The 22,482-nt window shown below is 52.2% G+C and overlaps 1 protein-coding gene across 1 annotated transcript in view; it reads left to right on the top strand.

The window, feature by feature from the left end:
• Position 1: 1 nt before the first annotated feature.
• Positions 2 to 22,482, top strand: part of MXRA7 (matrix remodeling associated 7) — a gene marked incomplete at its 5' end in the record, with an annotated part of 31,158 nt that continues 8,677 nt past the window's right edge. The window contains 3 exons of the mRNA XM_023729170.1: positions 2 to 43; positions 16,323 to 16,386; positions 21,728 to 21,824. Coding sequence (XP_023584938.1) covers positions 2 to 43; positions 16,323 to 16,386; positions 21,728 to 21,824 — 203 coding nt within the window. The remainder of the gene's footprint in view (positions 44 to 16,322; positions 16,387 to 21,727; positions 21,825 to 22,482) is intronic.

Consider the following 22,482-nt stretch of genomic DNA (forward strand, 5'->3'; position numbering starts at 1 on the left):
GCCCGCGGAGGCAGAAGCGGAGGAGGCCACCGAGGCCCGGCAGGTAGGACCAGGACCCTCCCGCGGGGCCGGCCCACCCACCCAGGGGGCTCCATCAGTGGCCCGGGCCACCCCTCCATCCCGCTCGCGGAGACTCTAGGCCGCGTCCCGGGAAGGGCAGGAAGGAAGGTCCGGCGGGCTCATGGCATCCCTGCAAACTCACCGGTTGCCCCCGAAAGTGTCGCCGGGGACGAGCTCCTTGGAGTTCTGCTCTGTTTGCTCTCAGCCTCCTCTTGCCCGGGAGCCTCAGGTTTCCTCCTTCCGCTGGGCCCGGCCCCGCGCATCACCCCGGAGTGACGACCACCCCACCGCAGGAACTTGGTTCAACCGCCCCTCACCCCTCCCGCCCGTTTTCCTAAAGCAGCGGGTTTGCCATATCTCCAGGCCTGCAGGGAGAGTTGCCGTGATACTGCAATAACAATAATACTTGCAGGGGAAAAAGGGAAAGCTGCCTTTTCTTTTTAAGACCATTTCAAATCCAAGTTCTGTAGTCAGCAACGTGGGAAGGACACAGACTGACAAAGAAAAAAAAAACAAACCCATAGACGTGAAGTCGATTCCGGCTTATAAGGACCCTGTAATCTATAGACTGAAAGAGAAGGTACCCATAATTGCCCATAATTTTTATTGTTGCTCCCAAGCTGTACAAGCTTTGGTACATCTCCCTGGGGTTGCGGATAAGCTTGGCCTGTACCAGTGAGAGAGGCAGGATAAACACCCCCACAGCACAGCTGGGCGCCCCAAGCCAGCCCTCCTGCCCTAGGTAGCTCTCAGATCAGGCCTGACCCCACTGTCTTGCTTCAGAACATCCAGACAGTGCCTTTTTATCTCCAGGCTGCTCACTGGCCTGGCCCTTTTTTTTTTTTCTTTTTGATGCCTCTCTTTCAATTGGAAACCTACTTGCCAGGCTGGAAGCCCATATTACCAGGATTCAGCACCCTCGGCCACAGCAGGCCACCTCTGCGGGTCCAGAGCCCCTTTGCAGTGGCTTCCTCTTCTTCCTAAGCACCTGGTCTTGGAGGGCGAGAGGTCACCAGACAGTAAAAATAGCGAGCATGGTGCTGCAGATGCCCACCGTGTCCTTTGCTAGGGACAATGGACGCTGGAGAGAAGCTCTTGGGTGGAAGAGGCATTGCTGGGAGGAGGCTGTTTGCCAGACTCCCTCTGAGCAGGCGCTTGCTTGACAAGTGGGTAACTAATTGTGTCATTAGAATGGATGCTGGCCAGTGCAGGGGAGGGCTGCTGTGTTCACCCCAGGCCGGATGGGGGCCAGCGCTGGGCTTTTCACTCGGAACCAGGGCCTTGCTGTCCTTGTCCCCGGACTCACCCATCTCGCACGTGTTACAGGCAGGTTGGGTGCGGGCATGTGCTGATTCGGCAGGCCTTTCTCCCACTTTTGGGATTCCTGCCTACGCTCACGGCCTCAGGGGACACACAGAGGCGTAGGGACAGTCTTCCCGGCCTCCACCTGCTCCCACAGCTTACGCGTTTGCTCTTTATCACACAGCAGATTTTGAAGTTCAAAATGCCCTTTAGCGGTGCTCAGTCAGAACTTGATCCTCCGTGCTGCATCTCTTCTTAAACAAAAGCATGTGTGCTCTTGTGGTTCAAACCCACCCAGTGGTGCCATGGAAGAAAGGCCTGGCAATCTGCCTCTGTAAAGATAACAACCAAGAAAAACCCATACTCTGTAATTCATGGGGTTATCGTGAGTCGGAATTGAATCACAGGCAACGGGTTTAGTGTTTTTTGGGTTTTGAGCGCTCAGCCTACATGATGTCTTCTGTAATGGGTTCGAGCTACTTAAACGCCATTAGGGGGCCCCAGGATAGTGTGCCCTGTCTGGGCGAATGCATCTCCTCTGCGAGTGAATGGGTGCTTCGAAGGATATGGCACATTACAGGGATTTCCCATGCCAGGCGCCTACCTGGAAGCTTCTGTACCCCATGCCAGCTGCTGGTAAGGACGATATGAGACGTGAGACTGCTCTTCCTAAACAATACCCAACACCCTGTACAATCTGCCCAATGTGACACATGTTGAAATCCATTTCCTAATGTGGAGTCTTGCCCTTCCTTTTTGGGTTCCGTTCCCTATCCCTTTATGAGCAGGCAAGCCCCCTCAAGTGGAACTCGCAAACATTCCGTAAGCAGTTACTGTGCATGACCCTCTGGGTTAGGTGCTGTGGGGGACACGGATCCCCATTGCCTCCACCCACTTCCCCAGGGGTGGGATCAGCGAAGGAGAAAGAACCAGTTACCGTCAAGTTGACTCAGTGGCAACCCCGTGTGGGTCAGAGCAGAACTGTGCTCCACAGGGGTTTCAGTGGATGATTTTTCCAAAGTAGATTACCAGGCCTTTCTTCTGAGGCACCTCTAGGTGGACTCGACCCTAACCTCTCAGTTAGCAGCCGAGTTCATTCACCATTTGTGCTACCCAAGGACTCCTAAGTGAAGGAGCTGCAGAGAATTTGCCTTGCAATAGCTCAGGCATTTCCAAGAGCAGAGCCAGGTCCTTTCTTCTGATCAGCGCACCGTCCGAGGCCTACTCAGCACCATCCTTCTGAGCTGAGAAGGTGGGCGGGAGGGCCCCTGGGGAAAATAAGGCAGGGCTTAGGAGGTGTCCGGATGCCTGGGCCAGCCTCCTTGATGCTCACTAAGTGGCCAGCAGCTTGACAGAGGGAGGGCTGAGCCTGTGCCAGATGCTGCCAGCGGAAGTCACTGCCCCTGCCCCGGAGAGTGGTGGCGCTGAACTCACCTCCCCCCTCCGCTTCATTCCTGTTAACCACTTCCCTGCTAATCCCCTTGGCTGCTTCCTCCGCGAGGCCCTGGGGGTCCAGGACAGCTGCTGTCTCTGACTGACAAAGCTGATAATTGAGAAGAAGCTGCTGCCCAGGGGCACAGCCTTCAGCTGTTGTCCAGGATATGTCAGGAAGCACTCCCTCCCGGTGCTGGGTGCCAGGGGGGCAGGGAACAAAGTGGTATGGAGGGCTGAGAGGGAGGGCAGCGAGGACGAGGAGGGGAGAAGCGGGGAAGGGAGAGATCAGCACAGGCTGAGGCCATCCCCTCCCCTCCACTCCTCTCTCCTCTGCTCCTCTCCCCTCCACTCCTCTCCCCTCCCCTCCTCTCCCCTCCCCTCCCCAGCACCCTCTCCCGGGCAGGGAGTTCAGGGGAGGGCAAATCTGTATTACTGTTACTTGCCCCCCGCAGGGATCAGCGAGGATGAGCAGTGGAGGGCGAGGACCGGCAGGCCCCACCCTCACAAGGAATTGTGAGCGGAGCTGTCAAGAACAGGAACTGGTCCCTCTCAAGGCCAGGGAGCAGCGCATTTTTTATGCTGACGTGTAGGTGGGGGGCTCTGTCGCCAGGTCGCCAGGTGTGCGTCCAGCAAGGCCGTATCCTAGGGTCCCCCAGCAGTGGTCACGGGAGTTCATAGAATCTTAGTGTTCAATCCATGTGTCGACTCTCAGTCTGTGCTAGGACGCAGACATCTTGGCGCTTGGTGTCAAACAGAGTAGGGATTCTCTACAAGGCAGCTGGCCAGTGTCAGGAAACACAGAACAGGCAGGGAGATTCTTCTAGAGACAAGAAGCCCTGGTGGCGCCCTGGTGAAGCGCTAGGCTGCTAACCGAAAGGTCTGTTCTGTGCGAGAAAGACCTGACAATCTGCTCCCGTAGAGATTACAGCCAAGACAACCCCGTGGGGCAGTTCTACTCCATCACGTAAGGTCGCTATGAGTCGGAATTGACTCAATGGCACACAAGAGACATGACAACCAGGTGCAATGCCTGATCCTTGGCTGGATCCTGGATGGGGGAAAGGGGAAGAAGGAGTAAAGGACGTACTGTGGGTAGTTGGGATATTTTTAATATGAATGGTTTATTAGGTAATTTTATTATACCAATGCTAAATTTCTCAGGTGGGATGCTGGTATTGTGGTGGTTCAGTGGTAGAATTCTCACCTTCCATGCGGGAGGCCTGGGTTCGATTCCCAGCCAGCGCATCTCAAGTGCAGCCACCAACCATCTGTCAGTGGAGGCTTGCATGTTCCTGTGATGCTGACCAGGTTTCATCAGGGCTTCCAGACTAAGACTGACTAGGAAGAAAGGCCTGGCAATCTACTTCCAAAAACCAGCCAATGAAAATCTTATGGATCACATGGTCTGATCCCATTGTGCGTGAGTCAGAGGCCAGCTCAACGGCAGCTAACAGCAACAGTGTTTTTAGGACCGTGCATACTGAAACATTTAGGGGTGACATGTCATGATTTGAAGTTCCGGGAAAAAAATTGTGTGTGGTGGGGGAGGGACAAGAGGGTGCTAAGTGTGTATGTAGATAGAGAGAATGCAGGGATGGCAGAATGTTGATCACAGGTGGGTCTAGGTGAACGGTGGAGCCCTGGTGGTACAGTGGTTAAGAGCTCGGCTGGTCACCAAAAGGTCGGCAGTTCGAATCCACCAGCCACTCCTTGGAAACCGTATGGGGCATTTCTACTGTGTCCTATAGGGTCGCTATCTACTCTGTCCTATAAGGTCAGAATCGACTCAACGGCAACAGGTTTGGTTTTGGTTTTAGGTGAAGGGTATGTGGATTTTTCACTGGATTATTCTCTCAATTGTTCATAGCTTTGGAATTTTTCAAAGTAAAGCATTGGAAGAAAAGAAACCCAGTAGGGAATTTCCTGGGAAGGTCTTGGTTTTTCAGATGCTGCGATGCTTAGTCTGATTGGGCAGCTCAGCTTCCATCTGTCTGTCCTCACCACTGTGCAACTCGGCCTTGTTCGGCCTCTCTGAATTATGCTGTGATTAGGCCCATCTGTGTGTGTCCCCTGCCCTCACTGGCTGCACAGCTGTGTCCTCTGGAAGCCGCAGAGACCGCAGCCTCCCCAAATGATCAAGGGGCAGGTGGAGCCCCCCACCCCTGGTCATCTGCCCTGACCTCTGTGATGCCAGCCTGGCCCCACTTTCTGCTCTCTTACCAAAAACATCAGAGCCAGGTAGCCGAGGGCCAGGGAGATACTTGGCAGTGGTTGATATCGCTCTTGGGGCTAGTGATTTGCTAGGGGATAAAAGATTGGAATTAATCCACATGTCTGTTAATTAGCAAACCAGATGAAGTAAATGCGGGTGGAAAAAAAGCAGAGCACACAATCGTGTGCTCTCAGTAATTACAGGGATGCCCATCGAGCAGAAGGTAACCTTGAAGACTGTAAATAGAGTTCAGTGTTCAGTAGTTCAGGAGGGTGCTTTTTGTGAAGTTGTTTGAAGCTCATAATTCAGTTTATTTTTCCATATGAGAAAGAAGTCCAGAACTTTCCCAATAGCTAAACGTTCTTTCTTTCAGAGATAGTCTTGGTTACACACAAAAATTTAGCCACCAGTTAGAATTTACTACTTCATGAGAAGTAGTAAATTTTTAAAGCAAATGTCTTGAGAAAGGCACTGCCTAGCTTTTGGAGAGTTAGAAACAAAACCCCGCGCATGTTCCCTTTTAGACAGTTTCCTTTCTGTAGCTGTCCTCTTTCCTGGGCAGTCGGCGCGGACCACAGTGTGGGAGGAGTGAGGCCAGCTTAGGACACTGGTGGACATTCTTCCTGAGAAATGCCTAATCCCCGGTGACCCGCGCATTTCTGGAATGACTGGAGTTGACCACACCCAGTTTGCCACTGTTGTAGGACTGATACATTGAGCAGGATTTATTGATCTCGTTCAGAGACCTCCTCCTGTAACCCGTTGCCGTCCAGTCGATTCCGACTCATAGTGAGTTATAGGACAGAGTAGAACTGCCCCATAGGGTTTCCAAGGCTGTCATCTTTACAGAAGCAGACGGCCACATCTTTCTCCTGCAGTGCGGCTGGTGGGTTCGAACCACCAACCTTTCGGTTAGCAGCCACACGTGTAACCACTGCGCCACCAGGGCTCCTTCCTCCTCCTGAAGGGGGTACTAATGCGGGTAGCTGTTTACTGGCATTCCTTTTGTTGGTTGCTTGTCGGACACTGAGAACGAAGACCCTACAGCAGAGCCATTCCTTACCTTTCCACCTGGGAGGTAGAAGCAGGTAGAAGCATCAGTCATTTTCTGCTGGCCGTAGTGACCCACTGGCTAAAGAACAGCTACATGAGATTAAACAGCCGTTGTAAGAAAAAGTGTGCCTCTGAATAGACATAAAACTTGAGGAAGTCACTTAACCTTTGGGCCTCAGTTTCCCCATCTACAAAATAAGAAGTTGAATGCAAATGATCTCTAATATCTCTTAGAGCTCTAACAACCCATGATTCTCCAGACATCAACGCCGTTGTCATGGTGTGTATATGCGCGTGTTTAATATTTTCCGATGAGAACTCCTGAGGAACCCTTGCACACATTATAACCCTCTGGCCATACCTGACCTCTGGCTGAGATGACCCTGGGCATATTCTCATCAAGGGCCTAATTCTGTGACCTTGGTATTAACAGTTTTGCTCCTGACCAGATTCTCATTTGAGGTGAATCTCAAATTCTGAGGTAAATCTCAAATTCTGAGGTAAATATCAGGACAAGATAATCCCTCCAGCCCAGTGATATCTTACTGAAAATTAGTAGGAAATCCTACTCTAGGGTCAAACCTTCCTTACCTTTAGTTGCTCCTGAAGTCTAACACTGCTTTCTCTTCCTATGTTTGAGGTCTCCTCGAGAGATTTTAAAAAGATGACCACCCATCTTCTATTATTATGCTTAAAGATGGTCACGGTCAAAATTCTTCAGCCTTGTTTTCCCCAGACAAAATTATTTCATTTTCTGTAGCCCTCTTAGAACTGACCTTGTCAAGCCCTTGGTTTTCTTCCCACCCTAGACTTCTCTGTTTATCCCAAAATGTAGAGACTGGAATTCAACCTAATATTCGCAGTAACAGTTGGGTAGAGTGCAGCTTGTTGCCTAAGGGTGTTCTGTGGCCTGCTTTACAAAGCTTCTGATGCTCTCTAAATCCTCTTTGTGGGAACAGTGCCAAAAACTGTTCATCTGATAGAATTGAATCTGGCATGCTCAGATCATCTGAGCAGGAGAGTTTGTTGCGGGCTTGAGAATGTGTCCTTGACTGGGATATGAGGTAGGCGTCTGTCTTGGTCTCCTCCGGCTGCCATAACAAAATACTACAAAGTGGTGGCTTTAAAGAATAGAGATTGATTTAACATCTGTAAAGAAAAACGCTGTTTCCCCAAACAAGGTCACATTCACTGGTAGAGGGGTTAGGACCTCAGTGTATCTTTTTAGGGGACACAATTCCATCCATAACAGCATCCAAGATGGTCCTTTTGGTCTGGACATTTGAACACAGCAGTCCTGCAGGCCGACTCCCCCCTGCCCTGGGGTGTGCTGCTGCTCTCAGCGTGAACCTCAAGCTCTCTATAGCTATTTAAAAACCAAACCCATTGCTGTCGCATCGACTCTGGCTCATAGTGATGCTACAGGACAGAGTAGAAATGCCCCACAGAGTTTCCAAGGAGTGGCTGGTGGATTCGAACTGCCAAACTTTTGGCTAGCAGCTCTTAACCACGGTGCCACCAGGGCTCTGAACTATATCTCTGTCTCACTTGTCTTTCTCTCTCTTTCTGCCCCTCTCAGTCTGAGTCAGCAGCTTACCCAGCGCTCTCCCTTTGCTGTTTGCCCCTGCTGGAAGAGCCAGTGCCTATAATACCCTTTCTGTCCACCACCATCGCTGCCTCCCACAACATGCTAGCCACCAGCATCCCCTTGATCAATAGCTGATGACACCCACATTGATATACCCAGCCCTGCCTTCTCCCTGAGCGCCGGCTCATACGGCCAGCTGCCTACTGGACATGTCCCCTTGGTTTTCTGGAGAAGCCACCTGTGCAGTGGGAGTACTCAACCTCCATCTACCACTGCACCTTTCCCAACACTCTCCAGGCACTGAGTCCTGAAGAACACTGAGCAATTCTGTCCCCCCAATATTAGAAGGCGCTATGATGGCCCAACGGTTAAGTGCTCAGCTACCAACAAAAAGATTGGCGATTTGAACCTACTCAGCAGCTCCACAGGAGAAAGACCTGGCCGTGAGCTTCTGTAAAGATTACAGCGAAAAAAACCCTCTGGGGCACTTCTGCTGTGTCACATGGAGTGACTGTAAGTCGGAATCGACTCGACAGCACCTGACAACAACGAGAACAACATTCCTCCTCTCCATCAGCCGTTCCACCACCACTCAGCTGCTGGGGCCAGAATCCCAGGTGGTAGCCTTGTTTTCTCTTTTCTCCTCTCTCGCGGGCATTCCCTCCATCAGCAAGTTCTATCCACTCCATCTCCAAAATACACCCAAATCCAGGCACTTCTCTCTCCCCGGCCGCTACCGTGCCTCCTGGGGGTGTTCAGTAGCCTCCAGACTGGTTTCCCTGCCTCCACTCCGCCCACCCCCCCATGCTCCACCCAGCAACGCATGTGACCTTTGTAACAGAAGCCACGTCTCCTGATCCCCCTGCTTAAAGCCCTCCAGGGCCTTCTGTTCCCCTCAGAACCTAAACTCTGACCACCAGCTCTGAGTCCAGCAGGACCCTGCCTGACTCTGCCTTTTTCTCCCCGCTCTCCCCCTGCCCCCTCGCTCACTGCAGCCACAGCCGCCTCTCTGGTGCTCAGACACCCCAGGTTTGCACCCATGTTTTGCTATCCCCTCGGCCTGGTAGACCCTTCCCCGCCACATGGTTGCTCCTCGTCATCCTTCAGGTCTCTGTGTCCTTGATCATCTTGGTGGATGCGAAGCCACACCCCCTCGGGTGTGCATGCAGGCACACACACAGACACGCGCACACACACACCCACACACTCTTGAATGCATCACTGCGTTTGGCTTTCTTTACAGCACTCAGCTCTTTCTGAGGTCATCTCTTGCTTCGTTACGCATTGTCTCCCACAGTAGAATGTTCCTTCATCACAACAGGGGCCTTGCCTGCTGTGCTCACCGCTGTGTCCCCAGCTCCTACAACAGGCCCGGCACCCAGTAGGTGCTCAATAAATGCTTGCTGAATGAGTAAGCTGCAATAACAAAAAAGACAAAAGTAAAAAATGCTGTGGGCTCCTAGGTAAAGGCTCTTGTAGGACCACCCAGGAAGAGGTCTTCTTATCTTCATCCCCTGGGCCCCTCGAACGTCCGCCCCTCACACAGTGCCTTCCTGGTGCCTGCCTGCAGTGAACACCCTGGAGCTGTGTGTTACGCCCCGAAAGAGGAGACCGCTCTGTAAGGTAGTGAGCTCCCCAGTACTAGACGTGTTCAAACAGACGGGATAACTATCAATTAATCAAAGATTTTATCAGCCGAAGTTCTGCATTGGGTCGAAGGTTTTCTAACATTTTTAAAAGCACTGGATGCCTTTTTCCTCTCAAATCTTATCTAGCACCCTGATACTTAAAGCAAAAGCAGAACTGCTTTGGGTGGGGGGTCTCGTCCTCCCACCCCTTTGCAGCAGCCCCTGCACCTCCTCCATGGAGCTCCAGGGCTCGGCAGAGTGAGGTTAGAATACAAGCACTGAGCTGGAATCCCTCTAAGGCCCTCCGAGTCAGACCCTGTGACTTGGAAGGACCCCCACCTGGACGGAGGGAAGAGAGGGGCCCAGAGGATGACAGCAAAGGACAGATCACATGCCTGAGGCCTTGGGCCAAATGATCACCCCAAGTTCTAGCCCATTCTCCATCTCCAGGTGCACCCAGACACCCACCCCCAAGGTGTACCCAGGCCCCACCCATGAGGCGTACCCAGGCCACACCCCAAGGTGCACCCCGACACGAGGTGTACCCAGCCCCGCCCCGAGGTGTGCCTGGCAGGCGCGAGGTGAGTAAACATACAACACTGAGGACATGGGTTCACCCAGTCCCATAGGAAGTGGGAGACCGTCGAGAGCCAGCAGAGGGATTATTTGAATGGAACATGGCGGGCAGGAGGCAGGTGTCTTTACAGGCTTTGGAGCAGTAACAGCCTCATAAAGTCTCCTGTTAAGGTGTCCCCAGGCAGGGTGCACTGGAGGGGAGTGCAGGGGCAGGCACTGGTGCGGTCACGACGGTGTTCCGCGGCTGTTGCCGGGAGAGTGGAGAACGAAGGCAAGACCCTTCAAGGGGGCGGGAAGGAAGTAGTCGGGTGTGCACAACATCTTAGGCCACGGCAAAGCCTCAGAGATGCTGTGGTGCGTTAGAAGAGCCGGTCTGCAACAAGACAGATCATTAGGTTCTGGGCGGAAGTTTCTTTTCACGCGGGACATGCCTTAGCCGGCTCAAATATGGAGCTACAGGGTGGAGCGAAGTGTCCTCGGCCTGGAGCTGTCATTTGGCCGTGTCAGAGTGGTTGGTTGTTTTGAGGGTGCACGTACGAGGGATGGAGGTGACCTCCCCGCTGCGCTGGCAGCGGACGCTTCCCCTCTGATTGGAAAAGATGAACAGCTTGGTTGCCTAATGGCGGCCTTTTTGGGGAGGAGGGAGGGCACTGGCAGCCTGGCTGGTGTTTGGGGTGACAGCAGGGTGCCCCCGCTGCCCAGGTTGCAGAGACAAACCCATTGCTGTTGAGTCGATTCCTATAGGACAGAGTAGAACTGCCCCATAGGGTTTCTTCCAGGGAGCAGCTGGTGGATTCAAACTGCTGACCCTTTGGTTAGCAGCCGAGCTCTTAACCACTGCGCCACCAGGGCTCCAACGGTTCAGAGAAGTGAGTGGGAGATCATCAGGCCCTTATTTTGTTCCTGTTATCTCCATGGTCACCTGCTGCAGAAGGGGGTGCGGAGCAGGGAGGGACAGGCCTTCCTGCCCGCCCCGCTCCCAGCTGCTGGCCTGTAAGCTCCTTCAGCATTAACCAGCAACAGGGAAACTGGACGAATGGACACGGAGAACCCAGGGTGGAAAGGGAGCCGGGGAGAGTGCTGACACATGGTGGAGATTGCAACCAATGTCACAAAACAATTTGTGTGTAAATTTTTGAATAAGAAACAAATTTGTGCTGTAAACTTTCACATAAAATAAAACTAAAACAAAAAAAAATTAACCAGCTGTTTAGGGGTGGTCCCAGCAGGAAGCAGCTCTGGTGGCAGGCCACAGGGTCCCAAGGGATCCTGTTTGTAGGACCCCAGGGCCGAACCGGCCTCTTTGGCCGCTTGTTTCTGCTGGCCGTCTCTCTGTCTGTGTATCTGTCTCTCTGTGTGTCTATTTCTCTTTCTTTGTCTCTCTGTCTCTCATCTCTCTCTCTTTGTCTCTGTCTGCCTGTCTCTCTCTCTCTGTCTCCTCTCTATCTCTGCTTCTCTCTCTCTGTTGGTCCTCTCTGTCTCTGTCTCTCTGCTTCTCTCTTTGTCTGTCTGTCCATCTCCTTGCCCCGCCCCCACTCCAGTGCTCTGCATCAGCCTGGGGCCTGAGGCAGCCATAAATGGCAGTGTGCTGCCCGTGGGGGTGAGGCCACCCCTCAGGCTCCCAGAAGCCTCTTGGCCCCTTGTTACATGACGTCCCTCCTGGGCCTGCAGCTGCCTGCCCATACTCCCTGCTGCCCTCCCCTCCCCTCCCCTGGGGGCCCTGGCCTTGGACTTGGAGGGGTTGTTGGAGACACTCCCTCTGCTGTACCTCTCCTGTCTCCCGCCTCCCCTGGAGGGAGAGGCTGAATTAGAAAGTCACCCCAGATCGGTGGAGGTGAAGCTCCTCTCTATTCAGTAATAAAGCGTGGAGCCCTGGCCTGTGAGGTGGCGGCCTGGTGGCCTGGCCTGGCCTGGCCTGCTCCAGGGGACCAGCTGGACAAGGCCAGCTGCCTCAGGGCATCACGGTTCATGGTGTTCATAACATTGTTTACCTCCATCAGGAGTGTGGGTGCCGCCAGCACTCTCAGGACAGGACACTGGCCCTGAGCAGCGCCTGTCCCAGTGCCCCAGGACCCCACATGAACCACCTCAAGGTGGGGGCTCTCCACTCCTGGCTGAGCTCTGCATGGCTGACCACCCATGAGGGGCAAGATTGTGGGAGGGGCTCAGACCCAGACCCCTGAGGAATTACCCTTGGCCAGCTGCTGCCAGTCCTGCGTAGATCCTTTGGACAAACACCAAGCTGAAGGCCAGGCTCCTCCGCCTCCCAGCTCAGTCATCGTCCCTCACCTAAGCTTTTAACCGGCTGCTCTCCCTTCTTCCTGCCTCTTAGCTTGCCCCTCGCCAAGATAAGAGCATGAGATCCTTCATCCCGGCTCTCCTCAGAGATAACCTTAGACAGTGTAATCCCAGCATTTTCTACATGGTTCCACTTCACTCCTGCCCCTTCCCAATCGCACACGCAGCTGCCCGACTGGGAGCAGAGAGCACTGGACTGCGGCCAGAGACCCCCACTTCCAGGACGGCTTCTCTCCCGACTAGATTGCACTGTCTCTGAATCTGCCTGCACGTTATTACCATCAGCACTTTTGTTTTTCTGTCATCTACACATTTAAAAAAAATTTTTTTTATTGTGCTAAAACATACATAACATAAAATTTACCACTTTAAATTATGCGTTGTAATTTGGAGATGAGAAACAGTGAATTGGTAGAACGGAGAGAGCCAATATTCACAATTGAGGTTATCACACAATTTTCGAGAATATAAATTCTATTGTATTCCTGCTGAAACTGTGATGATTGTCACTACTGAATAGTCCCAAAATCTGTATGACTTAAAGAAACTCATAGATATTTTATTATGACTAACTTGCTAACCTGATTTGTGTGTGTGTGCTTTGTGAAAATATACAAAACATACATCATCTCAATTTCTTCATGTCCAGGTCAAAAACTTTTTTTGCCACCTGAACCATTTTTCAGTGTATAGCTCTTTGGTGTTAATTGCATTCACCATGTTGTACAACCATCACCACTATCAATTTCCAAAACTTTTCCATCACCCCAAACAGAAGCTCAGTACTTAGTAAGCAACAAATCCCCATTCTCCTCCCCCCAGCCCCTAGTAACCACATAAGAACCATCAACACTTGGTTAATATAAATAACTAACCTTTCAAGAATTGCGTTTATACTTCTGATGTTATTCAAACAAAAAGTCCCGCTAGGACCTTGGCTACACATTTTTTAAAATACTGGCAGCAATCTCTGAATTGACTTCTTGACTCACCAATGGGATCACGACGACAGTTTGAGAAATGCCACACTTCCGGGGTCAAGTGTGCAGCAGCTACGTGTATGCAAGCCTCTCCCCAGGAGGACGAGGCAGGTCACCCGATGCCATGTCCCTTTGGGATATCAGAGTCGGCCCGGGCTCTTGAATTTCTCACCCTGGTTGCAACCATTTCTTTAGATGTCTTTCCTATTGGACCATGGGTTCTTTGAGGACTTAGGGTTTTCTTGTTTCTAATCACTGTGTCCCTAGGACACAATAGAAGAATTTGTCTTCTCCCCATTCATGAAGAACCAAAAAAACCAAACCAGTTGCCATCGGTCGATTCTGACTCATGGCGACCCCGTGTGTTTCAGAGCAGAACTGCTCCATAGGGTTTTTATGGCTGTGACCTTTCCAAAGTAGACTCCCAGGCTTTCTTCCAAGGTGCCTCTGGGTGGGTTTGAGCCACCAACCTTTTGGTTAGTAGCCCAGCGTTTAACCTTTTGCACCCCCCCAGGAATTCTTCCTCATTCATGGTAGTGGGCTTGTTTCTGGGATGCAGCCCTGAATGGGTTAATGACTGTCTGTTGTTCTTTCTTTTTCTTTTCACTTTTTTCAAATTTTATTTATTTATTATTTTTTTAGAGCTAAAAATAGTTTTATTTCTGATACAAATTCTAGGACTCTCCATCAAAATTTGAACTTCAACTCATACTAATACATTTTAAAATCTGGATAAAATAGATGATTTTATGAAGATAAAAATGTAAAAAATTCTTTTCTCTTTTGTTTAAATATAGAAGAAAATAAAGGGGAAAAAATAGGTTCACGTATCAGGACTTCATTGTTCTTTGTGGCTGAGTAATTCATATTCCATTGTAGTAAATACTACATTTTATTTTTCAAGGCCTCCTCCAGAGGGGCATGCAGTACCTGCACTAGAAGAAATCTAGCCAGTTAATACTTTGGTTAATATATTAACTAAACATATGCAACTGTAGTCGATTTGCCCTACAGATAAACACTTAGGTTGTTTCCAGTTTTCTGTGGTTTGCTACTGCACACAAGCGATGTCATAGCACAAAAACCCCCATAAACAATTTTCCCTGTCGAGGGCAGATTCTTAGAAGTGAGTTTGCCGAGTCAAAGGGGTGTCTCCTTTTCCTGCCCCCTGAAAAAGCTACCCACCCACCTCAGCCACCAAGACGCTTTGCTGTGCAAAATTAGGGCGGCCCCTGGACACCGAGGCCCACAGACTGAGCTGTACCCAGAAAGCAAGGCTCAGGTTTCCAGTGTTGACTTTCTGTGCAGACTGTTAAGGGGGACAGAGCCAGCTCCTGTCTCCGCCCAGCTCCCCCCAGACAGCATTTTGTGCAGTGGAGACAGGACCCTCCAGGCCCTTCAGGGTTTGCCACTTCTGACGCCCTCTTGGGCTTGTAAAAACTTTGCCTCCCAGCTCAGCACACTGTCGGCCCTTGGCACCCCTGGGCCTGCCAACTCTGCTAGACCGCCCCAGAATTGGAGTTATAAAGGCCTTGATTTTTTTTCTTTTGTAATTTGGTTGTTGAGCATATACGTAGTAGAACATACACCAGTTCAGCAGTTTCTACATGTACAATTCAGTGACATTGGTTACATTCTTCTAGTTGTGCAACCATTCTCACCCTCCTTCTCTGAGTTGTTCCTCCCCCATTAACATAAACTCATTGCCCCCTAAGTTTCCTTTCTAATCTTTCGAGTTGCTATTGTCAGTTTGATCCCATGTATATAGATCTTAAAAAAGCACAATGCTCAAGGCAGACATTCTTTACCAGTTAAGCTAAACTATTGTTTTGGTTTAAGAAGACTTCAGGGGATACTTTTGGTTTAAGATTTAAAGATTATCTCAGGGCACTGGTTTCAGGGGTTCATCCAGCCCCCTTGGCTCCAGAAGGTCTGCAATCCATGAGAATTTGAAATTCTATTCTTCATTTTCCCGTTTTTGATCGAAGATTCTTCTATAGAGTCTTTGATCAAAATGTTCAGTAATGGTAGCCAGCACCATCCAGTCAAAGGCCTTGATGTGAATCTGTCTTCTGGGCCGTCTTCACTGACAGCTCATCCATATTTGTGCACCCCTCTCTTAAGCCTAGGTCCCTGGGTGATGCAAACAGTTTGCACTTGGCTGCTAATCAAAAGGTTGGCGGTTCAAATCCACCCACTGGTGCCTCGGAAGAAAGGCCAGGCAATCTGCTTCCATAAAGATTACAGCCAAGAAAACCCTGTGGAGCTCAGTTCTACTCTGTAACACAAGGGGTTGCCATGATTGACCAACTCAACTACAACAGGTTTGGCATTTTGGTTTTCTCTTAAGTCTGCAGTGATTCTCATATCTGCCAACTAGACTTCTAAGTCACCATTCCTTGGCTGCATCACCCGGGCCCTTCAGCCCCCACGCAGCTGGAGAAGATCCAGCACATCCCTTTCACCCTCTGACATTCTTGAAAGTTGAAGTCACGCCTTCCTTCCGCTGAGGCCATCCAGAACATTCCTTCCAGCCATCTGTTTATGGCGTCCAGGCATGGGGGAGAACGGGTGAAGGAGGTGATGCTCCAGTGTTGGGAAAATGACCACTGGAATAGTTGAGGAATCAAGAATGACAGTAGAGGAAGCAGAGATAGAACCAGCTACCCCGAACACAGCTTTTCTGTGATGCCCAGCCTGGTCTAGGCCCTCAGTGCCCAGCCAGCTTCTCTCTCATCTTCTTGTGCCCTTTGTACCACTCTCGGCAGCCGGGGGCAGGAGTCCCTGCTCCATCCAGGTGCTTCCTCAAGCACCCACCTGGTACAGGTAAAGAAACAGGTGCACAGAAGTGTGGTTTCTTGGCCCCAAGTCTCACCCTTGTCATCTGGCCCAGGCGGTTTTGTGTGACATGGAAGACTTTCCCTTGGTGGTTGACCCGCCGCTCACACTCAAAGGACCGGCGCTTGTGTTGTGCGTCACCTCAGACTGACCTTTCACAGCCCCGTCTTCTCTCCATTCTGCCCACCACTTCCCCATCTCCCAGAGGTGGTCACTTGTTTCTCGTGCTCCTCTGTGCACCTCTCCTGAGAGTGGGCCCCAGCGGTCCATTTGCCTTATTGAAGATATCCAAGCGTTGACCATCGTTGACCCTCCGCATGCCTCAGACACTGACCCCTCTTCTTGTCTTGCAGGAGGAGGGGCCGGACCCAGACGGTGAGAGGGGCTTGCCCCAAGAAGGGCCGGAGGAAGAAGATGGTGAGTGGGGCCTGGCCTCAGGCCACACACTTCTGCCCTCACTGAAGGGGTTTTGTCATGTCTGGCCAGAGAGCCTGGACTATGCCGTGGTCCCTTGGGATACCTTCCTTACCATGAGCAAAGGACACGGCGGGCGCGGGGCGGGGGGTGGCGGTGGGGAGCGTTTGGAGCGGGGCTGAGAGCTGAGTCTGCTGCAGGCCCGAGGGTGTCCCAGTAAAGCCCTGCTCACACCTCACCCCTGCATTCCATCTTCCCCTTGCAGCTATGTCCACCGCCTTTGCACTTTCGGTCTTTGTTTTTCTGTCTATAAAAGTGAGTTGTCTTCAGGTACAGGGGCCCTCTTGAGAGTGAACTAAACATCATGGTCCTCTGACGCCACCAGCACCCTGACCAGCTGTCCTAGTGTCCTGGGGCTGCCATGACAAAGGACCACAAACTGGGTGGCTGAAAACAACAGAAATTTATTCTGTCAGAGTTCTGGAGTCTGGGAGTCTGTGATCAGGGTGTCGGCCATGTTGATTCCTTCTGAGGGCGACTCTGTTCCACGTCTTCTGGTGACAGCTGGCGATTCTTGACATTCCTTGGCTTGTAGATCACTCCAGTCTCTGCCTCCATAGTCACGTGGCCATCTGCCCTGTGCGTCTCTTCTCCTCTTTTATAAGGACACCACGCAGGTTGGCTTGGGAGCCACTCTCCTCCAGTATGCCCTCATGTTATCTGATAACATCTTCAGAGACCCTCTTTCCAAGCAGGGTCACGTGCGTTCACAGGTACCAGGGGTCAGGACTTCAACATATCTTTTTTAGGGACACAGTTCCATCCACAACACCATCTATAAGCCTGCAATGCTTCTTAACCCCCTCTTGTCACCATTTGTATGTTTAACGTTTTGCCCCGCGTACCAAGGACTTGTTTTGTAGAGACTAATATCCTCACAAGGAGCCCTGGTGACATGGTAGTTAAGCGTTCAGCTGCTAACCGAAAGGTCAGTGGTTAGAACCCACCAACTGCTCTGTGGGAGAAAGATGTAGCAGTATGCTTCCATAAAGATTACAGCCTTGGAAACCCTGTGGGGCAGTTCTAGTCTGTTCTGTAGGGTCGCTATGAGTCAGAATCTACTCGACGGCAATGGGTTTGATTTTTTTTTTTTTGTTTAATGTCCTCACAAAACCTCAGAGCAAAGGCTCCCAAGAGGAAATGCCTCGTTTCTGAGTAGCTCTAGCTGACTAGTCAGACCTCCCTTCGCCATCGGATTCTGGGAGGCTTCCCAGAGGACAAAGGGAAACCTACAAATTGACCAGCCAGAGGCAGCGTGTTTGCCCTGACTGGGGCGGAGCAGAACAGGGGGCAGGGCTTCAGCTGCATCTCTCATGTTTTATACCTGACAAAACAAAAAAGCTAAAGTGAATATAGGATGTCAACATGGGTGAAATCTACGCGGCAGGTACTTGTGCACACGTGTGAAATATTTCATCATTGTAAGAAAACCAGACTGCTGTTGGGACTTTAAATCCACTGCTGGCAGGCGCAGTGGAAGGAGGGGGTGCAGAAGTGGCCAGGTGGCAGAGCTGGGGGTCCCAGGCTCCCACCTGAGGCCTGAGCAGGGCGGTTTCCATCAACACAGCTGCTGAGGAAGGGGGAGGGCTGGGCACTCGGCAGGCAGCAGGTGGAGGAATTGACTCAGCCCTCGCCAGGAAGGAACGTCACTTTCTCTGATCATCCCAGTTCCCCCAGATCAGCCGCAAGTTGGGGCACACAATAACTATGGCCCTGGAATCCGTCCTTGCCACATTAGTGACTTGGGGACACAGAAGGAGGCCGAAGCCGAGGCCGCTGGGGCACCTGAGTGAGGACAAGGGGAGGGTCTCTGTAGCTAGACCTTCCCAATACAGCCATCGGTCCCCACAGATGACAACAGTGTCACCAAGCCCTCCCTCCTTATCTGGGCTGCTGCCCCTGGACGTACCCCAGCCCCAGCTGCCTCGTGCCAGGGCTGAAGAGGCAGAGGGAGGAAGGTCCATGGCCTCAGCTGTCAGAAGAGACATCCCTGGGCACAGCCCTCTGTGTGACAGCTTGGCCCCGGGGCTAATTGATTAGTGTCTCCGAGCTGACTTCCCTGAGCGGCAGCATGGATTCACAGAAACCGGAAGAGGAACCCCCTCGCCCCCGCCTGCTCCGAGGGGCTCTCACACGGAACTCTCGAGGTCTGGCAGGATTGGATTCCTCTGTGTATCATTGGAGCACCATGTTCGATGAAGTGAAAGCCTTTACAAGTCATGCATCATAGCTGGCTCAGAAAACAAAGGCATCAGGCCTGCCCTGGAGATTGAAACCTAGAGCGGGACTGAGCTGGCAGATTTTTTTTTTTTAATTGTACTTCAAGTGAAGGTTTACAGAACAAATAGTTTCTCATGGAACAGTAGTACACATATTGTTCGGTGACATTGGTTAACAACCCCACGACATGTCAACCCTCTCCCTTCTCAACCTTTTTTTTTTTTTTTTTTTTTTGGTGAAAATATACATAGCCAAAGATACACCATTTCAAAAATTCCAACACACACAGTTCAGTGACATCGACTACGCTCTTCCAATTGTGCTGCTATTCTCACTTTAGATGAAGGCTTACAGAACAAAATAGTTTCTCATTAAACAGTTAGTACACATGTTGCCCTATGACAATGGTTAACAACCTCACAACACATCAACACTATCCTTACTCAACTTTGGGTTCCCTATCACCTGAGCTGGCAGATTTTTTGATTTTTTTTTTTCTCAAACAGTGACATGCCTTCCCGGGAGGTTAATTGGTTTTTTGTGCTGGCTGCCTCTCTGAGGTTGAGCTTGTCCTGAGAAGGCCGCTCCGTGTAGTTCAGACACCAGGGCTCCCCCATAACCACAGCCCCCAGGGTGCAGACACAGCTCTGAACAGCGGCCTGCGTACTCAGAACACGTCCAGAGCCCCTGTCCCAACCCTGTTCTGGGAGAGGCTCCTGGTCCCACGCCCCGGAAGGAATGGTGCTTTCGGAGCCTTTGCGCACAGCTAGGTCTGCAGGAAAGAGCCAGCTGATGGGAACTGGGGTTCCCAGTGAAGGCAAGGGAGGGACGAACCCTGTCCATGCCCCAGGCCCCCAGGGTTCTCATCTGGGGGTGAGGAAGAGCCTCACCGTGTCTGCTGGCCCGTACCCAACCCCACCTGCCCTCTCTGGTGCAATACCCTCTGTCCCCTGGGTCCCTCCGCCCCAATCTCACTGGCCCCTGGCTGGTCCTCACACCCTCCAGGCAGGCTCCCCCGGCCCTTCGCTTGGATCTGACACCCCTCCCCCGCCAGGCACCGCAGCCCCACCTTCTGCGAAGCATCCCCACACGTACCCCATTTTAACTTCCACGCTGCCCCTCCCGCCCTCCTCTCTCTGCTGTCCCTCTCTGCCTGCAGCTCGCAGACAGCTGGCAGGCTGTAACTTCCTGCTTACTTACTGAAGTTTTCCTCACTGCTGCAGCCCCAGCACCTGGAACAGCCCTCCAGAAATATTTGTTGAGTGGATGAACAGCAAATTAGTCCTTATACAGGTGGTAGAAGTCCTGGTGGCACAGTGGTTAAGCACTCGGCCACTAACGAAAAGGTAGGCGGTTCGAACCCACCAGCTGCCCTATGGAAGAAAGATGTGGCAGTCTGCTTCTGTAAAGATTTCAGCCTTGGAAACCCTATGGAGCAATTCTGTTGTGTCCTATAGGGTCGCTATGAGTTGCAGTCGACTGGAAGGCAACGAATGGGTTGGGTTTTTTGGTTTTACAAAGGTAGTACCTGCGGTCTAGCCCCAGGGAGGGAGCCGCAGAAGAGTGTAGGGTGGGGAAGCAGGCCAGGCTTCTTCTAAGCAAGGTTCTGATGAGTGGGAAAAAAAACACCCACAATGCAATGTTTAGGTCACAAATTTACAGGCAGAGCTTACTTCCGCTCGGCCCAGAGGGAACCCTGGGGCCCACCTGCCTCTGTGATGGCCTTGAGAGGTGGCCTGGCTTTTCCTGCAGTCTGACAGGGCATGGAGGTGGTTGAGACCCCTGACCACTGGCCTGATAGAGAGGCAAACGCTTCTAGAACAGCATCCGTGGGGTCGGGGGTTTGCTGCTCTCCTGCTTGGCTCTCTGGGTTCTGCGACGTTAGTGAAAGTCAGGCGAGACCAACAGTCCACCCTCGGTCCCCAGGGCCAGCCAGAAGCCTCACGGGAGGGCACTGCTTCCATGGTCGGAGAATTCTCTCCCATCAGCTTACACCAAATGCTTTAGAGGCTCTTCTCAGTTCCGCCCCCCTAACCTTTGTCCTGTGAGCCCTGCTCAGCCTGTCGCACCCCTGCCTTCCTGTCCCAGCTCCAGTGTGCCCCCCTCAGCCCCCATTCTGTTGTGTGTTGGAGGCGGCTGTGGGCCGGCTTCAGGGACCGGCAGACCCAGGGCAGCCTCTTTGCTAACACCAGCCAGATGTGATGACTGACTTCAAACCGACCAAAACCCCGTATGGCTCCCGCTCTCTGCTGTGGACCGGGTTTTTATTTTTGTTTTTTCCAATTTCTAATATCTATATGTGTGTGTGCTGTGTGTGTATATGTGTGATGTGTGTGTGGTGTGTGTATGTGTATGTATGTGTGATGTGTGTGTGTGGTGTGTGTATGTGTATGTATGTGTGTGTGTATGTGTGTGGAGTGGAGGGGTCAGAGCCTGGCTGACATTACACCTCTGGCATCAGGCGAGTAGGATCCGGGATTTCTGGACTGCTGGGCACACCTGCCCAAGCCCAGGAGGTGGAGGGGCTGAGCGGGTGCGTGGCCCGTCTGCTGGATCCACGCTGGCAGGCCACCCCTTGAACCTGGGACTCCAGGAGAGGTGGAGAACCAGCGCCTGGCCACCTGCTTCCACAGATAAGCCTCTGTCCGCCTGTCTGGCGGCCGCTGTTGAATTAGCTCGGACGCATGGTGTGCCAGGATGGGCAGGCAGACATCCCTGTGGCCTCAACTGCGGCTTTGGGTGGGGCGTCATTCGGCAGGTGGTGGGCTGAACGGGGACATGGACTGGTTCCTCTCTGGCTCTCTCATTTCGTTGATGGGCTCCCGATGTAAGTAGCTAGAGGATTGCATGGAGGAGGGCCTGTCATGTGTGTGATGGACCGAGAAGAAAATGGCCGCTCTGAGACCGGGGGACCTGTGTGGGGACTGGCCCTCTCCTTGAACGGGTGCTCTCTGACCTACCAGGTGCTCCTCTTGCAGTTCCCCCAGGGGCAGGGGACTGGAAATTTGCAGGCGGGTCGAATCCACAGCTCCGCTTTGCTCTAACGGGGCCTTCCTTTCTGCAGGAGAGGAGACCTTCTCCTTCAAATACAGCCCCGGGAAGCTGCGGGGGAACCAGTACAAGCAGATGATGACCAAAGAGGAGCTGGAGGAGGAGCAAAGGTAGGCCTGGCCATCCCCCGGCACCTGCCAGCCTTCAGGCTCCAGGGGCCCCAACTCTCTTACCCCTCCGTTTAGAAGCCAAGACAGGAGGCGGGGCTCCCACAAGACACGCCCCCACTGGCCCAGTCCTAAGGTTAGATTTGGGGGTTCTTTCCTGTCCTCTAATCTTCAGCCAAAAGGAGCCCGGTGGTGCAGTGGTTAGAGCGCTCAGCTGCCAACCAAAAGGTCAAAAGTTCGAACCCACCAGCTGCTCCTCAGGAAAAAGACGTGGCAGTCTGCTTCTGTGAAGATTTCAGCCTTGGAAACCCTATGGGGCAGTTCTACTCTGGCACTTAGGGTTGCTGAGTTGGAATCCTCTCGACAGGTCATAACAACAGTCTTTAGCCAGGCCCAGTATCCCTGGGTCCCTTTGGAGCCCGTGTTGGGAGGAGGCAGCCCGTGATAGGAGAGGAGGGGACATAGCTCTTCCTCGGGTTCAGCCCACCTCATGGCTGCTCCTCCCCTTCCCCCCCCGTAAAAAAAAAAAAAGTGAAATGCCCGGGAAGAGCCTGGAGATCCAGTTGCTCACTTACACTTGGAGCTCCTGACAAAACCAATTTATCGGTCAGGACAAAGCGGGATTCTCTGCGCTCATCTGGCTGGCAGCCTCCCCGCCCCA

Source organism: Trichechus manatus, unplaced genomic scaffold (genome assembly GCF_000243295.1).
Source record: "Trichechus manatus latirostris isolate Lorelei unplaced genomic scaffold, TriManLat1.0 scaffold00028, whole genome shotgun sequence".
Classification (NCBI taxonomy): Eukaryota; Metazoa; Chordata; class Mammalia; order Sirenia; family Trichechidae; genus Trichechus; species Trichechus manatus.